The 18,402-nt window shown below is 40.7% G+C and overlaps 1 protein-coding gene across 2 annotated transcripts in view; it reads left to right on the forward strand.

Moving 5' to 3' along the window:
* Positions 1-15,402, forward strand: part of ada2a (adenosine deaminase 2a) — a 71,655-nt gene extending 56,253 nt beyond the window's left edge. Inside the window, exons 5-9 of one of the 2 annotated variants that reach the window (XM_072267669.1) lie at positions 197-287; positions 4,299-4,407; positions 5,147-5,304; positions 9,033-9,235; positions 12,644-15,402. In XM_072267669.1, coding sequence (XP_072123770.1) covers positions 197-287; positions 4,299-4,407; positions 5,147-5,304; positions 9,033-9,235; positions 12,644-12,755 — 673 coding nt within the window. In that variant the 3' untranslated portion in view covers positions 12,756-15,402. The remainder of the gene's footprint in view (positions 1-196; positions 288-4,298; positions 4,408-5,146; positions 5,305-9,032; positions 9,236-12,643) is intronic. The other variant, XM_072267670.1, reaches the window with a different exon arrangement.
* Positions 15,403-18,402: the final 3,000 nt, after the last annotated feature.

The following is an 18,402-nucleotide window of genomic DNA, read 5'->3' on the forward strand; positions in this document are numbered from 1 at the left end:
TCAACTGGAGTGATTTGGGGAAGGCAGAGAGTTATGTACAGTACTGTTAGTATTGTGCTGAAGGATAATGACTCCGGAAACTGATTCCTGTACTGGCCCTAAATCTGATAATTGATCTGTCACATTTTTATCATGACAAGCTATTTATGTCCTCTTTGCATCTGTCAGTAACTTTTCATGTGCCATTTCTTTTTAGAAAATATAACAATTCTTTCATGAAAACAACAATAAATGAGGCCATGATGTTTCAACAGAAGTTCCCTGAGATCATAGCAGGGTTCGACATGGTACGTACATTTTTTTACGTTCACTATTTTGATCTAAGTCCTTCATTTTCAAAGGACTATATTTTCTCCATTCACTTATAGGAATTTGATACAACATAAATTTTTCGGATAAAAAGTGTTGTGCCTAAGTACAACACAATTAATGGGCAAAGTTTAGAGACTAGTTACCTATTGAATACTGCTTAGTTCTGTACATTCTTATCATTATCCCACACAGATTAGTAGTAAATATGTTAAGGTAGTGGTGATTTGGCCAGAGGAATGGCCAGTGATGAAGACTTAAGGTGTTGGTCAAAGGAACAAATCTGTCCAAAAAGAGTGGAAGATGTTGTGATAACTCCTTAAAGTGGATTTTAATTTTGTATCTTTTTTTAATTGTCTAATTTTTTTTTTCTTGAAGATTAATACCTGTGAATGTGCTTTATTAGGATTAGCTCATGAAACCCCACTGGTTTCCTTGGCTGCGTAAGTCTCGCGAAGACCCACTCTGGTCCTACCAAACCCGTGAGATCGAGATGGGTCTCCCACCACAAACCCCGGTTTGTGAAGATGCTGTGTAATTTGCTGTGTAATTTGTAAGTTGTAACTCACACACTGCATACGATTAAAGGAATTATATTTATGAATCTTAACTAAAGGGTTAGTGAAAAAAAAAGAAAAAAACAGAAAAGGCCCATTATAATTAAAAAGTCAAATGCGCACCAGTTGGAGCTCAATTCACCGATCCTCAGTCGATCTCGCTGCCTGGCTCCATTGAATCACGATCTCCCCACTGGGTGGTATCCTACGACCAGTTCTCCCCTGTATCTTCTCTCTTCCTCTCATGCTGAACAAAAGACCCAGCTCACCTTCTGAAGCATCCATAACCCAAATACTGCTTCTACTTCCCAGGGTGTTACACTCACAATCCTGACATTGATTTGTTAACTTTCATCACCTAAGATAAAATTTGATAGGTAGTTGACATCATAAAAATGTTACAATATTTATAAAAAAAGAAATTGAACTTATTTAAAAAATTATCCATTCATACTCATGTGTATCTTTAAAGTTCTCCAGTCCTCCGGTTCCAACAAACTGCTATTTTCTTTATTGCGACTTTCTTCATCCCAACACCTCCACTGCAACTTCTGTGGAGATCCTTCCTGGTACTCATCTTGAAAATCTGAAGTAAAATCATAAAATTCTGAACTGCTTCTGCCTCCTGCTCACTTGTTCATTAATTTCTGCTTTTTATTTTAAAACCCACCTTGTAAAGCTCAAGGTAAATTTATTACCAAAGTACTCATACGTTATCTTATACTACGTGGAGATTTATTTTCTTGCAGGCATTTACAGGAAAAGTTACAGTGCAATTTAGGATAAACTATACATAAACAGACAAAGACAGGCAAACAATCAATGCGCAAAAGAAGGCAAATTGTGTCTTTTTTTAAAAAAAGACTGAGATCATGAGTTGCAGAGTCCTTGAATGTGAGCTTGTATGTCATAGAATCAGTTCAGAGCAGTGGCTGATTGAAGTTATCCACACCAGTTGAGGGACCTGATCATTTTAGGGTAGTTACTGGTGTGGAACCTATGTCCTGCCAATCCTTGTATCCTTTTTATATAAAATTGGAGCAGCACCATAAACGCAAATTGCCACAGGAGGTGAGATGTCATCTATGATCACTATTGTTTTCGTCACAAATCTTTCAGGAGGAAAGAGGAGTAAATAGGAGTGGGTTTTTTTAGGAAGCAGGTCTGTAACAAGGATCCGTGCCATATAACTGCTCAGACATTAACGTCTTTCAGGAGATAGTGAAATAACTAGGTATTATTGTAGGGCAGGGAGAGGTAATGTCGAGTCAAAGTAAAATAGCATTATATCCAGTATTGTAGTATAATTGTGACTATGAATGTTTTGATGTCAGCAGTAAAAGATGCTTAACCTACCTCGAACCCACAGAAGGTATAAAGACATAAAAATTAAAAGAAAATGGGGAAAAAGTCTGTTCACTCTATATCATCTAAAGTCTGGTAACAATTACGACAATGGTCAATAAATTAAAAATGGCATGTAGGTTTTATTTGTTTTTATAAATTGTGACTTAATAACTTGCAATCCTAATTGATTAAGGAATCTTTTAGTTCCTTTCATTAATTATTGTAAAGCTACCCCCACCCTCTGCTCCCGGCCAATACCTTAGTTATGTCGATGATCCTTGTCATTTCTTCCAGATGTCGAGATATGCAAATTAATGTTGCAAATCAAAGTTAATGATGCATAATAAAACCCCTTGCATTCTCCTGCATCATATTCCCCTACACATACATTATAATGAATCTTTAACTTTATGAATTTTTAATCAGCCATATCATAAAATAAGGCCAGATATTAACAAATCTTATTAATTTCTGATTTGAGTACTTTGGATTGCCAATTTACTTCCATGAAAGTTGGCAGCACATGTTTATTAGCAATTTTGTTAATTTGTGCAACATACCGCTTGTGTTTTTTGTATAAAAGGAAATTTTAAAAAAAGATAAAATAAATACAAAGTGCAGAAAACATTTAGCAGGTCACACATTATCTGCAGAAAGAGAAACAGAATTAATGTTTCAGATCCAAGACCTTTCATTCATTATGGAGATGATTAGGGTGCTGCAGCTGTGTAGTGGTTTTAAGTTTTCTGGAGATGGGGCCCGGTGATCTGGAGTTATCCCTAGCCCAATAGACCTTGCAGAGTCTTCTTCTGTGGAGGACATCTGGGGTCATTGTCTAAATTGGCAGATCTGTTCCACGAGCTAACCAAGCGAATGCAGGACACGGTTACGCTCACTTGATCCTAACTAGTAGACGATGCTTCAAACTCCATCGTCTTAGTCTTTGGGTACATCTTGTCCCAGTGGCATGACAAGGCTTCCAAAAGTGGGAGTCTGCAGGTACAGCAGGCGGTGAAAAAGGCGAATGGTATGCTGCCATTCATAGCAAGAGGATTCGAGTACAGGAGCAGGGAGGTACTATTGCAGTTGTGCAAGGCCTTGGTGAGACTACACCTGGAGTATTGTGTGCAGTTTTGGTCCCCTAATCTGAGGAAAGACATTCTTGCCATAGAGGGAGTACAAAGAAGGTTCACCAGATTGATTCCTGGGATGGCAGGACTTTCATATGATGAAAGACTGGATCAACTAGGCTTATACTCGCTGGATTTTAGAAGATTGAGGGGGGAATCTATTGAAACGTATAAAATTCTAAAGGGATTGGACAGGCTAGATGCAGGAAGATTGATCCCGATGTTGGGGAAGTCCAGAATGAGGGGTCACAGTTTAAGGATAAAGGGGAAGCCTTTTAGGACCGAGATGAGGAAAAACTTCTTCACACAGAGATTGGTGAATCTGTGGAATTCTCTGCCGCAGGAAACAATTGAGGCCAGTTCATTGGCTATATTTAAGAGGGAGTTAGATATGGCCCTTGTGGCTGAAGGGATCAGGGGGTATGGAGAGAAGGCTGGTACAGGGTTCTGAGTTGGATGATCAGTCATGATCATACTGAATGGCGGTGCAGGCTTGAAGGGCCGAATGGCCTATTTTCTATGTTTCTATGTTGATGTACACGGGGCAGGGAGTAGCTTTGGGAGTTCTCAACATTAACTCCAAAAACCCTACTGTGTCTCATGGCATCAGGTTAAGCTTGGGCTTCCCTGTATTAAAGAATGCTAGGAGCAGATACCATAGGAAGCAACGGCACAGACTGTATTCTGGTTGTGACTATAACCAAGAGTGACCTGGTAGCAACATGCCTGACAAGGCTGGCTGAATCCTGAAATACATGGCTGTCATAGTAGATCAGTGGTGTAGTGAACGAACTAGCATTAGGAATAAAGACCCTGTTTATGAGTGGTGGATGCACCTGTCCATCCAAAGTCACCATTGCACTGTCCCACTGGAGATAAAACCTATCAGTACACTAAAGACACCCTCCATATTGTTACATGGGGGAAAAAAAAATACTTCCTTAACCTGTTACAGGTTGGCCAAGAAGATGCCGGGCACCCACTGTGGTATTTCAAGAACGAGCTTTTAATTCCAAAGGAAACAGGAGTTAACCTGCCTTTCTTCTTTCATGCTGGAGAAACTGGTAAGATATACAGGAAGGAATGCTTTCATAATGAGGTATTAAAAGAAAAATGCCTTAATGTTCACAATGGGCCCAACTCTGAACAAACAATAAAATAATATTTTACCCTATTTTGTGCTGAGCACCCCTTTAAAATTGAATTTTAGTTTGTAGTTAGTTTGTTCTCTTTTGGCCTGTTATTCCCTTGGAAGCTTTCGATATTGAAAGTTCTAGAAAAATGCCACCAATGCAAAGTTTTGCAAATTCACTTGAAGGATCAATGAACCAAAGTCAGCATCCTCACCTAGGCCTACATCCACAGTAGTGAGGTCCCAGTTGCTCTCAGTCAGCAACGTAAGGCAGGCCACATTGCCCAATCCCAGATCATCTCAGACTACCCACCATCAACCCCGTCAACAACTACCTGTCCAATGGTGATAGGTTCTGTATTCTCATATTTGGTATCTCAGTGAGAAGACTATTTCGTGATTGGCTGATAAAAGGAGTGAAATATGCCAATCATTGTATGACTTTGTGATAATAAAGATGCCTCTTCTGTGAGTTCTCTGACTGGACTCTAACATAAAGAATTTCATCCACTTAAGATAGATTTGAATAATGATTGATCTTAACAGTAAAGCCCATGACTTTGTAGAGAAGAATGATGATTTGTTGTCCTGTGATCTCTGCATATCCATGTGAACAAACATTTCACTTTTTGTGTGATAAAGTCTTGGATTTTTGTTGGTTGCCCCCACAGACTGGGAGGGTACAAGTGTAGATGAAAACATCCTGGATGCCTTATTACTGAACACAAGCCGAATAGGCCATGGCTACAGCATAAACAAGCATCCAATGGCAAAGTGGATTTCCAGAAAATTTAATGTACCCTTAGAAGTCTGCCCAATTTCAAACCAGGTATTCAAGTTGCATGCATCAAACTGATTTAATGTAATAACACCTTTCACTTGGAGCAGGGGTTCCCAATCTTCTTTATACCATAGACTCCTGCCATTAACTGAGGGGTCCATGGGTCCCAGTTTGGGAAACCCTGCCTTAGAGGAAAGCCTCTAGTATCTGTGCTGATTCTAAAGCAAAGCTCCAGTGGTAGAAATTTGTCTTTGATTGTTATTGTTAAAGAGGCAGTGTGGTATTGGCTACCAGTCATGTGCCTTTATGGTATTTATTCTATTGGAGTCAAATATTCAATGCATGAACCAAAGTTGAATTTCTCCTCCATGGTTCCTGCTAACTTTTGAAATGCATAATTATGAATGTATCATTTTCGTTGCTGTCTTTTGAATAGTTACTGACACCTGGTATTGTCCTCTGTGCTTGTTCTTAGATCACTGCTTTTGGCTTTCTTTGCCTTTTTGCTTTAATTCCAGACCCTGTGGAGGAGTGAGGAATTGGGGGAGGAATTGGTGAAGGATTACTATAGAGATTAAAGGCATCTACTGTTGCTTCGGCCGTCTCTCAGGATTGAGGATGAGTTGCTTCAACTCCAGTTTTGTGAATTTCTGTAGCTGATGGTCCGCTGTGAGATCTGCTGACTCTGTCATGGGTGAGACAGGAGTGGCAATTCCTTGCATCACTTCTGCCGGTCTTCCTGGTGCTTTCAATGAAGGGACTTCAAGCTGTCCATGCAGCCTGGGTGCACCTCTGTTTCAAGTGGAATTGCACCACAAATGGCTGAGAATTCTGCACTTTTTAAAGACAGCTTTGAGAATATTCTTGAAGCATATTCTTTCTGGTAATCTCTTGTAACGATGGTGCTCTGAAAGCATTATCTGATCTTGGAGTTTGTTGTGGGATGTTCAGATGATGTGCCCTGCCCAGTGGGGTTGGTCCAGTATAATTCGAGCCTCAGTGCTCTGGGAGATGATACCGTCGTTGGATAGCATTCTAGTAAGTCTGGGCTGGATTCGTCCTTTGGGATGGAGTCAAACACTGAGCCTTAGTTAATAAGTTCTGAGAAATGCTCCTCACAGTTGGATGCTTCCTACTTCTTTTGTTCTGATGAGCTCTGCTCCGACCTTGACTTCCATTAGGCTGGGCCAGTGAGTTACTAGGCCATAGGTTGTGTTGCTAGCACTGTCATTTCTGTGCACTTCATCGTTATTATTGTGCAACTGGGTCTCCTGTGTGTTCTTTACTCCTTGCCTGTCCCCAAGGTCACAGGGTTTCTGTTGGATTTCAGCTGCAGGTGCCTGTAGGCCCTTTGAGGCATGACGGAGTCTCTGATTCAAAAGCTCTCATGTTTACAGTGAACTCCTGTTCATTCTCACCATCATTCCCGGTAATATCTAGTAGGAAAGCCAAGAGTCTCCTCACGTGTGCTGATACTGGATTGGCGGATAATCAAAACCACCGTGGACACTGCAGCTTCTTTTCCTGGCGGCCACTTCGGATGTTGTTTGAGAGGAACTTACTTTGTGGGATCCTTGAGATGGTTAATGTTGATTTATTTCACCATTGCCCACCCAAATTTCAATCTATCTTTCCAGGAAAATGTGTAAGCACCACCTTGTTCTTTGAGCTGGCCATCCTGTCTCATTCCAGGTTAAAAGAAAACATGAAGTTGCTCTACTAGATAAGGTGAAACAGAATTCCAAGGGCTTCTATAGCTCTGTTAAGAGCAAAGGGATAATAGAGATGGCCCTAATTGGATCAGCAAGTTTGCAGATGACACCAAGATAGGGAGTATAATGGGCAGTGAGGAAGGCTATCAAAACTTGCAAAGTGATTTGGAGCAGCTGGAAAAATGGGCTGAAAAATGGGAATTTAATGCAGGTAAGTGTACAGTTTGCAACTTGGGAGGTCAAAACCAGGGTAAAAGTTGCATTGAAAGGTGCAGTAAAACAAAGGGATTTAAGAATACAGATCCATAATTCCATGAAAGTGGCGTCACAGCTAGATAGGTTGGTAAAGATAGCTTTTGGCATATTGGCCTTCATAAATCAAAGTATTGAGTACAGTAGTTGGGGTGATATGCTGAATTTGTGTAAGATGTTGGTGAGGCCTAATTTAGAGTATTGCGTGCAGTTCCGGCCACCTAACTACAGGAAAGAGGTCAAGAAGCTTGAAAGAGTGCAGAGAAAATTTACACAGATGTTGCGGGACATAGAGACAGGTTGAATAAGTTAGGACTTTATTCCATAGAGTGCAGGAGAGTGAGGGGAGATCTTATAGAGGTAGGGTAAATGCATGGAGGCTTTTCCCACTCATGTTAATAAGTACCAGCAACAGTGAGAGATCTGATAATTTAGAGAAATTTCAAGCCTGAAATGAAAAAGCAAAACTGACAATTTAATCGGCTTTGCAACAACAAATACAATACGTCACCAATTTTTCCTGAACAAATGACATTTGTATGATAGAATTATCGCACAAATAAACACTGAAACTTGCTGCTTTTCCAGGACAAGTTTCTCAACTCAGTATGAATGCTTGACTTTGATGTGGTAAATTGTCAGTACAAGGTGGTGGTACAGTGGCTTGTAACTTCCAAACACATTCGGAAGCATGCTGCTAACTGAATGAGGAAGAAAGAATTGGGAGTGCATTCTGAAACTGAACAAACAAACTGAGCGTAGACAAAGCATTTTAAACCCAGTGTGAATAATAACATGCCAGAGGAATAAAGGAAGTAAGAAAGGGAGGCAGAAATAATGACACATCCAATTTACGTTCAACGAGCGAGAACAGTTGCACATAAAGTGAACAGCTAAAACAGAAAGGTTATAGACTAAGAAAGAGATATAGTGTTAAACATTTAACAAAGTGCAACAACTTAATGACTTTGGCTTTTTCGAAACTTGTGGTTGACATATTTGTTCAAGAATTTTAACTCGCTTACGCTACTCCATCATTCCCCCAGGGAGATTGTGTGCACTGATCAGGGACAGAAATCTCAGTTCATAACAAAACACATCAGCAAATACTGAGCAAATAGTGATGGGGTAAATATTTTGATATTGAATGTACATCAGAATTGGAGAGAGTTAATGTGGTTTTAAAAAAAAGCCCTAGAAATGCTATCCTTTAACTGCATTTTGCTGAGTTGAGAGGTATGTGTAAATGCAACTAAATCAAGTTCTAGTCAGTTATCAAAGGCTGAAGTGATACTGGAGTAGAGTCAGCAGGAAGCCCAGTTTCACTTCCCTATCGATGGTGAGTAGGCAATCACAGCAGTGGCAGGGCTAGTTCCAGAAAATGCTAGCAGTGAAACAGAAATGTGAAGAAACCTTTATCTGCTTCTTGGTATCCACAGTGAAAACATCACCAGACTGATAAATCAAATTATGGAGCACTGGCCATCTGTATATACATTACTGCTATCTGCTATCTCCTAATTAAGAGTAGAATCAGTGTAGAGACGTCTGTTTCAGGGAATTATTCAGCATTTGACTTCAAATTCTGCTTCGTAAAACTCCATGTTAGATTTCTTTAAATTTCGTTACTTAACTGATTGTACATGTCTGTATTATGGTTTCACCTGATAGATGTGGGTGATTCTTCCTCCCAAGGCAAAATGCTTGTAGCCAATTGAATAATCCAAAAGTAATCACAACCACCCACAGCCTGCATGAGTGTTTAGTTTACTGTAATGCTTGTACATTGTTCTCCCGGTTCGTTTGTTGTAGGTGCTAATGCTGATCACTGATCTGCGAAATCATCCCGCTGCAAACCTGATGGCAGAAGGTCATCCTCTGGTCATCAGTTCTGACGATCCAGCTGCCTTTGGAGCCCGTGGTTTATCGTACGACTTCTATGAGGCCTTCATGGGAATAGGAGGTTTGAAAGCTGAGCTGACTACACTGAAGCAGTTGGCTCTGAACTCCATCAAGTGAATACCTTTAATTTCTGTTTATAAGAGAAAGCTTTGCACAGATATCAGAAGTAGATTGTACTATTTCCTTTTCATCTGGCCTTGCATTAGATCTTGACCCCAGTCTGTTGCTGCCAAAGGTACCTACAATCAATGAAGGTATCGGGGTTAAGCAAGGTGCCTTTGGACCCCCAAGTTGGGAACCCCTGATGGACACTACTATTATGTAAGGAAATGTAGTAACAGATATGGGAGCAGCAATAGCCCACAGGCAGTTAATCTCTTTTTAAGGTTAAATATTCGCCAGGTGTTGGTGTGGGATGTTCTCCGACTCATTATAAAATACATGCATTGAGAAAGCTGTAACTTCAGTTGACAATGGAGCAGCACCCTCAGACTGTGCTGAAGTATCAGGTTAGATTATGTGGTCACGTTTTAGGGTGTGCTTCCCCTCAACTTTACCAATGAACCAAAAACACACTTTAACTCCGCAGCTGGCAAAGAAAAAAATCGGTTCCATATCATGATGTCCTAATTTGAAGGGCTACCTTTAGGCAGTTCTGCCTTGTGTCAGAGAATGCTGAAAGTACTCAGCAGGAAGAATGGGGGCAAGAAACTTCAGGTCATCAGAACTGGAAAATAAAGAAAGCAAGTGTGTTACATTGCAGAGAGGAACTGTGACAGGGTGCAATCCAGTTGTCAAAGTAAAAGCGTTAGGGTTAGGGTTACTAAAACAAAAATGTGTGGCCACATTCTGTGAAGGGTAAGGGGTGGTGGATGGGGAGATGAAAGGGTATCTAAAGTGTTTAAATTGTTTATCAAGTCCTGAGGCCCTCAGTATACTCCAATGGGAAATAAGGTGTTGTTCTTCAAGCTTGAGTTGGGCATCCTTGGAGTTTGAGTACAGAGAGCCCATATTAGGAGTGGGATAGAAAAGCAATGTGACAGTGCCAGGCAACTGGAACCTGAGGATCACACATGAAGGTGTTCTGCAAAGAGATTGTCCAACCTGAGACTGCTTTCGTCAGTGCAGAGGAGAACACATCAGAAGTGCTCAGAAGACTGCTTCCCATTGCCTGGCGATTTAGTTGTCCACACAAATCTCATTCTGATCTTTCTATTGATGTAGCTGAATGTTTAGTTTCAATTTCTTTCTTTCTTCCATCTCAATATGCCAGTTTATAAAGTAATTAATATCTTGGCAACTGTGGTTGGTACTCTATCAGAGAAATTCCCCTTCATTCCCACCCCTCCCCCTTCCTGTAACTGAAAACATATTTAATTATCTAATTCTGATGAGCGCTCCATGACCTGAAATGTTGATTATGTTTCTTTCTCCCACAATAAGAGTAATAGATGATGAGCTAAGGACACTTGAATGTTGGGAGAGCTAGTGAAGAAGGAAATTGAAATTATTTAAGGTCATTTAATGCATGTATGTGTGAGGCAAGTCATGTTTTTTAATTTGATTGAGTTTTTCAGGGTGGTGACGAAGGTGATTGATGAAGGTAGAGCTGTAGATGTTGTCCACATAGATTTTATTTATTAAGGCATTTGACAAGGTCCCTCTAGGGAGGCTCATCCAAAAGATGAAGATGTATGCGATCCACAGTGAACTGGCAGTTTTGATTAATAATTGGCTTACCTATAGAAGACACAGTGTAGTGGTCAATGGTTCTTATTCTGGCTGGAGGTCTGTGACTAGTGGTATTCCACAGAGATCCCTATTGGTACCTCTGCTGTCTGAGATATGTATAAATAATCTGGATGAAAATGTTGATGGCTGGGTTATCAAGTCTGCAGGTGATACGAAGATTAGTGGTGTTGTGGATAGCTTAGAAGAAGATATCGATCAGTCACAGATATGGGCAGAGAAATGGCCGATGGAGTTTAACCCTGCCATAAATGAAGTGTTGCACTTCGGGAGATCAAATGTAAAGAGACAGTGCACTGCTAGTGGCAAGACCCTTAACAATGCTGATGTGCAGAGGGATTTTGGAGTCCAAGACTATAGCTTCCTTAAGGTGCCTACGCAGTTGACAGGGTGATAAGGAAGGCACACGATGCTTGCCTTTGTTAGTGAAGGAATTCGGCTCAAGACTCAGGAAGTTACATTGCAGCTTTACAAAGCTCTAGTTGGGCTGCATTTGGAGTGCTGCATATTGTCCTGGTAGTCCCATTATAGAAAGTATGTCGAGGCTGTGGAGAGGGTGCAGAAGAGGTTCATCAGGATGCTGTGTGGGTCAGAGGCATGAGCTATTAGTTGGGTTGCTTTGTCTGGAGTAGCGGCGAATGAGAGGGAGAATTTGATAGAGATTTATGAAATTATGAGGGATATGGTGTGGATAGCCAGTTTCATTTTTATGCTGCCTAGAATGATGATAGGCAAATATGATTAAGGTGTTCAAGAGGCTCTTGATAGGCACATGAATGTGCATGAAATAGAAGGATCGTTTAGGTAGAAGGGATTAGGTTAGTTGAACATTTGATTATTACTTTAATTAGTTTGGCACAACGTCATTCTATCTTCTATGTTATAAACGTTGCTCAGCCTGCTGAGTGCCTCCAGCATTCTGCCTTTCTTTCAGACTTCCAACATCTGTAATCTTCCTTTTTAAATTTCTGCTACCTTGTATAGTGTTTTGGAAAGAAATGTCAAAGCAACATATCGGCAGTGGTTTAGAGTTACTGTGAGCTTTTTTGGGGGTTCATGATGAAAGTCCAATTTCATTAGTGCTTTCAAATTCTCAGGTTCCACACACAGCATATTGTTCTTCTGACCCAAAGAAAGTAAAAAGCAGTTGCCTAATGATAAGGCCAAATAATAGTAGTTACATGCTCTACTTAATTTCCAGAATGAGTTTCCAGTGAAGTCACGCTGCTGACTAAAGATGGATTTTTGGGATGGTATTCCTTCAGTTTACTCCAACAGCTTCCCCCAGTCAAATGACCTCTAACTGGGAAAGACAGAGGCAACTATGTTGTGGTAACACCTTCATTGCCACATTATAGAACATTCGCACTTAAATACAACCTGCTGGATTTTTGTGGTTCTTCGCCACAAGCTGGCCACAGTTTGGCTACTTCCGCGCTAGCGTTTTATTTGAGTGTTTATTTAATTATATAAATGGGATGCTGGGAGTGTTTTAAAATAGTTTTATCATGTGTGTTTCAAGCTATTTCAACATTGAAAAAGGAAATTTGAATGTAGAGCTAAAAAGAGAGGATAAAAAGGATACTGGCAATGGACAGGAAAATATTTCTAGTTTAGCAAACTAACGTGTTAGTGGTCTCAGCCTTTGATCTTCCCTCTTCTCTATGATGTTGAATGGAAACTTATGTGTATTGTCACATATGACTATGCTTTTAATTTATTAAGATTTATTTTGACGACCTATGAGGGTATTTGTTGTTTTATTTTTCCAGGTATAGTGCTATGTCTGTCGAGATGAAGGTCGAAAGCATTGAACTCTGGCTGAAAAAGTGGGATGAGTTTTTGGATGAAGTCCTTAACATGTTCAACAGGAATGAGCTGTGAGAGGAACTCTGGTTTTAGCAAAATATTTTGCTGCCAGGGAGACTGTGGCTTTATTTTTCTTTTACTGTGTGGAATAGGCCCTTGTGGCCCTTCAAACCGCACCATCCTGCAACCCCCGATTTAACCCTAGCCTAATCAATTTAAAATGAGTAATTAAACTACCAACCAGGACGTCTTTGGACTGTGGGAGGAAACTGGAGCACCTGGAGGAAATCCACATGGGACGTACAAACTCCTTAAAGGCAGCTGCGTGAATAGAAACCGGGTTGCTGGTACTATAAAGCGTTGTGCTAGCCACTACACTACCATGCCGCCCATCTTAGTGTAACAGTGGTATAGTGTGTTATGACCTTTGGTGCTACAGGTTATATGCTGATGGTAGTTGGGCAGCACTTTCTTCAAACAAGCCTGGTTGAAATCTCCGACTATGATTTGAAATGCTTTGGGATGAGCTGTTTCTTGATTGGAGATGGCATCCTGCAGCATCTCAAGTGTTTGATCATAGTCAGCTGCTGGTGGTATGTAAACTGCGGCCAGGATTATGGAGGAGAACTCCCTTGGTGAATAGAACGGATGGCATTTGACCGTTAGGTGTTCAAGGTTGGGGAACACAAATTCGACAAAACCGCCACATCCACTTTTTGCCTTTCCCGAATCAACACTTCGGTCCATTTGGTAAACCAAGAAGCCTTCTGGTTTGACCACTGTATCTGATATGCTGGGAGACAGTCCCTCGTTTCCCTCTGATACAGCAATCTTGCCCTCAGGTCCTCAATTTTGTTCTTTAGTGACTGCACATTTACTAACAAGATGCTGGGTTGAGGGGGCCTCACCTCTCTGCTTTTCAGCCTAGCTTGGAGGGTCCCTCCCCCTCCCCACATCACTTCCGGCCATGGCGATGCGCCTTTGTCTGCTTAAAGGTGTCATACCGGCCTGGCCCACTGAGACTTTCAGACGATCGCGAAATTTGTAGAGCATTATGTTGATTTAAAAGTACATTGCTCAGAGGGGAAATAACATGCTGCAGATTTCAGTGAGCATAAGTTAAATAAAGTATATTTTGAAGTATTGTCAGCCCAGAGAATGTCGACGTGGTTTACGGTGCCATCACAACCAAATTCTTTACCACGTACACTCCACTTTTCTAGCACTCCCATACAACTTATGACATGACATGAGCTTGCTTCTGTCTGAAAATCTTATTCATTATTGGTAGAGATTCTTCTAATCATTAAATTATTGTTTTAGGATCTTTATAAAGTTTTTCTGATACAGCGGTGCTTTCTGTTTGATGGAGAAAAATAATTTTCAAGTATTGCTTGCCACAGCCTATCACTTCCTTTCTCCCTTCCTCCCACACTCTATACTCTATCCTTCCATTCTCCAAAGCATTTCTCATGACGTTAAAAAATGTATAAACTATAAGCTCAAATTTAATTATTGCAACTCAGAGCCAGTACTGTTGGCAACCCCATTCTCAGCAACAGAGTATCTCTTTTTGATATGGGAAAAATGGATTAAACTAAAATAAATAAAACAAACTTTTGGTTCTAAGTTGTACGAGCATGGGCTGTGGTGGTACAATAGGGATAAAAGTAGAAAGTGAAGAGGTTTGGTGTGTTTGTTGGTACTGTTGTGGTGCAGCTACAGCAATGCAAAATCATGGTTTTAATGGTAAGTAGAAAATCCAATCTGACTCTGCCTTGTACTGCCATTCAACTTTGAGTTTAATAACATTAGACCAATTTTACTAGTATAGTTTGTGCAAAGAGAAACATTGTTTGGATTTTATTTACATTTAGTGTCTGGAACATTACTATAAAGATTATGTAATTAAAAAAAATGAATTTCATGCAATAAAAAATTTGCTCTGTTTACCAACACAAACTCGTGCACTTCCTTCAATAATGTTCACAAAAGGCTTTTTGCGGATCGACTACTGTTTGTGCTTCAGGAAAGTCGTGTTAGTGAACAAATAATTGTATGCAAAGTTTATCATTAATTTTCATTAAGCTGCTATTGTGCCCTGTAAATGTATCTGATATTAAATATGGGCTAAACATTAACTGGCTATGACATGTTAAATGTAATATAGTTGTCAAAAAGTCCATATCCTTTCATTTACTCCATAAATATTTGTAGAAGGCCATGTACATGACAGCATAGGTTCAGCTTCCTCATCATTTGTATTCATGCAGAATCTCTGCCATCTGCATGGGTATCTATTCATCCCAGCAGGGTGGGGAGTTATTCATTCAGCTGAATGTAAGGAGCATGATTAAATGACTGCTGAAAAAGGAGCTCTGTAATAGAAGTAATGAAACATTGCTCAAATGGACAGATTTTTTTTTGAGTATTCATCGATATGGTAATAGGACTGTTGACAAGGTGAAATGTTATTGCGTGCTTATTAACATGAGCACATGGTGAAATGATTATGTAAGTCTGGCACATGAACATTGTGTCCAACTGCAGTATTGATCAACATATGGTACGTTAGTTTAAAACTGGAAAAACATTTAATTGTGCATTGATGAACTGATTTTGTGCTGATGGTACTGTAGATGTGTGGAACAGAAATGCATGAGATGCTGTTCCTGAACCTTTCTCTTCCTTTACCTTTTCCCGAATAAAGCTTTGATTGAGCCATGCAGCTGGTCTTAAATAACTTTCTTTTTTCCATTTCTGCTTGACTGATGCAGCATTGTTGTGATGTCAAATTGTGAGATTTTCCTTTGCTGCGTGTATAGTATGGTTGAAAGCCAGAAGGCTTTACAATTCAGCACTCATTTATCAGGTGCTAAGCAGCCAGCTCAGTCTCAAGTATGGCAGGCAGAAAGCATGTGGTCTGTATGAACTAGAAGTGCATCTATGTGAACGTGAACCTGGAGGGAAAAGGGGTGTGGCACTCCAGCTACTAAATCTCACTCCTCCTTGCCCCTTCCCGATCTCCACCCTAGACCATCAATCAATTCTCCACTTCGCCCTTCCTCAATAGTTACCAAACGTTTCTTCCCCATCGCTGCTCACTACCTTAGGTTGGCAGACCACTGTAAACTGCCCCTCATGTGTCGGTGAGTGGTGGAACCTTGGAGGAATTGATGAGAATGTGTGGAGAATAAAAATGGGATTGGTGTACGATTATAAATAGGTGTCTGATGGTCAGCACAAACTTGGTGGGTTAAAGGGGCCCAGTTTCCTTGCATAACTTTCCATTGCTCAAACTCTTTCCCCAGTTGCTGCTTTTCTACATTGAATGTAGGATTGCTGATGAACTGTCCTGTAACAAGACAAATGAGGAAAGAGATCTTAAGCAATGATTTCATTTAGAAAGGGCGTATCCTTTTAGAATATTTGGGGAAGAACAGATCCATATATCACACATGCTGACTCAATCCATTCTTTCCAAAGTCAAGAATTAAATTTTAAGAATACTGATGCATGATAGATTCAATAAAGCAGTACAACTGAGAATTTCCATGTTAGTTCTCTGGTGACATGGTAGTGTAGTGGTTAGGGCATTGCTTTACAGCACTTGCCACTGTCTGTAATGAGTTGGTGTGCTCTCCCTGTGACCGTATGAATTTTCTCTGAGTGCTCTGGTTTCCTCCCATGGTCCAAAGACTTGTGGGTTAGAGTTAGTGAGTTAGATGCTATTTTGGTGCCAGAAACATTGGTCACACTTGGGGCTGACCAGCGCAATCCTTGCTGATTTGATTTGATGCAAACATCACATTTCACTGTATGTTTTAATGTACACGTGAGAAATAAAGCTAATCTTTAAGACCTCTATCTTCAGTCAGTAGGTAATGTGCAGGTGAATTTATTGCTTGAAGTTCAGTGAAATATAACTAAACACGAATGTCCTGTGCTCCAAAGCCTCACTTATTATCCGTGTGGGCATGTGGCCAAGTGGTTAAAGCATTGGGCTAGCGACCTGAAGGTCATGAGTTCTAGCCCCAGCCAAGGCAACGTGCCCACTTGAGCAAGGCACTTAATCACACATTGCTCTGCGACGACACTGGTGCCAAGCTGTATGGGTCCTAATGCCCTTCCCTTGGACAACATTGGTGGCGTGGAGAGGGGAGACTTACAGCATGGGCAACTGCCGGTCTTCCATACAACCCTGCCCAGGCCTGCACTCTGGAGAGTGAAGACTTTTCAGGCGCAGATCCATGGTCTCGCAAGATTGACATCGTATGGAGGCTTGCGTGCCTCAAGGACTCCATCAGGCGATGCCAACTCAGGGCCACCCATGGGCTGTGGACGAGATGCCAGACGATGACTGATCCAATCCCGGCTCCTGATCGGAAAGACTTGTGTCTGCTCCTCCTGGGCCAAGTTCTTGAAGTAATTATTGGTGGGGGCAGCTAATTTTATATGAATTTTCGTTCTGGGAACTATGTATCACACTGATGCATGATCGTCTATGTGATTCAATAAAGCAGTATAACTGAGATTTTCCATGTTAACTCTCCGGTGATTATAAGATGTTTTTTGTAATCATGTATATCTGAAATAGGATTCATGATCTCTAGGCGTATATACAGAACAATGAATAAAGTATAACAGTACTTTTATTTCTATTTGCTCATTCTTTGAGAGGTAGGTCCGACTGACAAAGTTTTTTTTCACGTCTCTCTTCAATTGCTCTCAAAAGTAGAGTTAAAGGTGCTCTGGAACAGAAAGTTGAAGAAGTTAAATCAAACAACAATGAGTTACATTCAAGGCAGGATGGTGTACAGTTTGGAAGGAACCTGCAGGCAGTGGTGCTTCCATTGTCTGTTCCGCAGCCCTGGGTGGTTTGGGAGTTCCTGTTGAGTGGACTAGACAAGTAACTGCAGTTTGTTTTGTGAATGGTATGCATTGCAGCCATCTTGCACCAGTGATATTTTAAGGTGATGAATGGGGGTACCATTTCAGTAAGCTACTTTTTTTCTGAATGGTGTTGAAATTTTTGGATGTTAGAGCTAAGATTATCCAGGCATGTGAAGAGCATTCTTTCACACAACTTTCCTTAATGTGAAGAGTATTCCATCACACTCCTTTCCACACCTTTATAAATGGTGGGAAGGCTGTAGGTGACAGATGTTGAGTTGCCTGGTCCAGGACATCCGATCTCCGACTTGCTCTTGTAGTCACAATTTGTTATGTGGTCACTCCATAGAGTTTCTGGGCAATGATGGCCACCAACTCCCCAGGATGTTGATGGTGGGAGGTTTGATGACATTAATGCTGCTGGAATAGCAAGGATATACAGGCAGCCTCTTTATTGCTAGAGATGGTCAATGACTGGTATGTTGCCTTGGCCTGATGTATGTTGGCATAGCCTCCATGTCTTGAGAATACTGTAATCCTCACTTCTGCAACAACAGAAGGAACATCTTACGGATTGGCTGAAGATGATTGGCCATTGGCTATGGACACTTCCCTGAGAGATTTCTGGAATTGGATGATTGACATCCATCAATCAATGAAAGCATGAACCTCGAGTGACTTCAAAGGCAAGACAGAGAGAATTGGAAAATAACTCCTTTCAGTTTTGACTTCCCAGCTGAAAGAAAAGATTGCAATACTGTAATCCCCCTTATAAAATGGCCCCACAAATGAGGTTATATTACATCAAACTTTTCCATTTAAGGCAATA

The sequence above is a fragment of the Mobula birostris genome, chromosome 9 (assembly GCF_030028105.1).
Source record: "Mobula birostris isolate sMobBir1 chromosome 9, sMobBir1.hap1, whole genome shotgun sequence".
Classification (NCBI taxonomy): Eukaryota; Metazoa; Chordata; class Chondrichthyes; order Myliobatiformes; family Myliobatidae; genus Mobula; species Mobula birostris.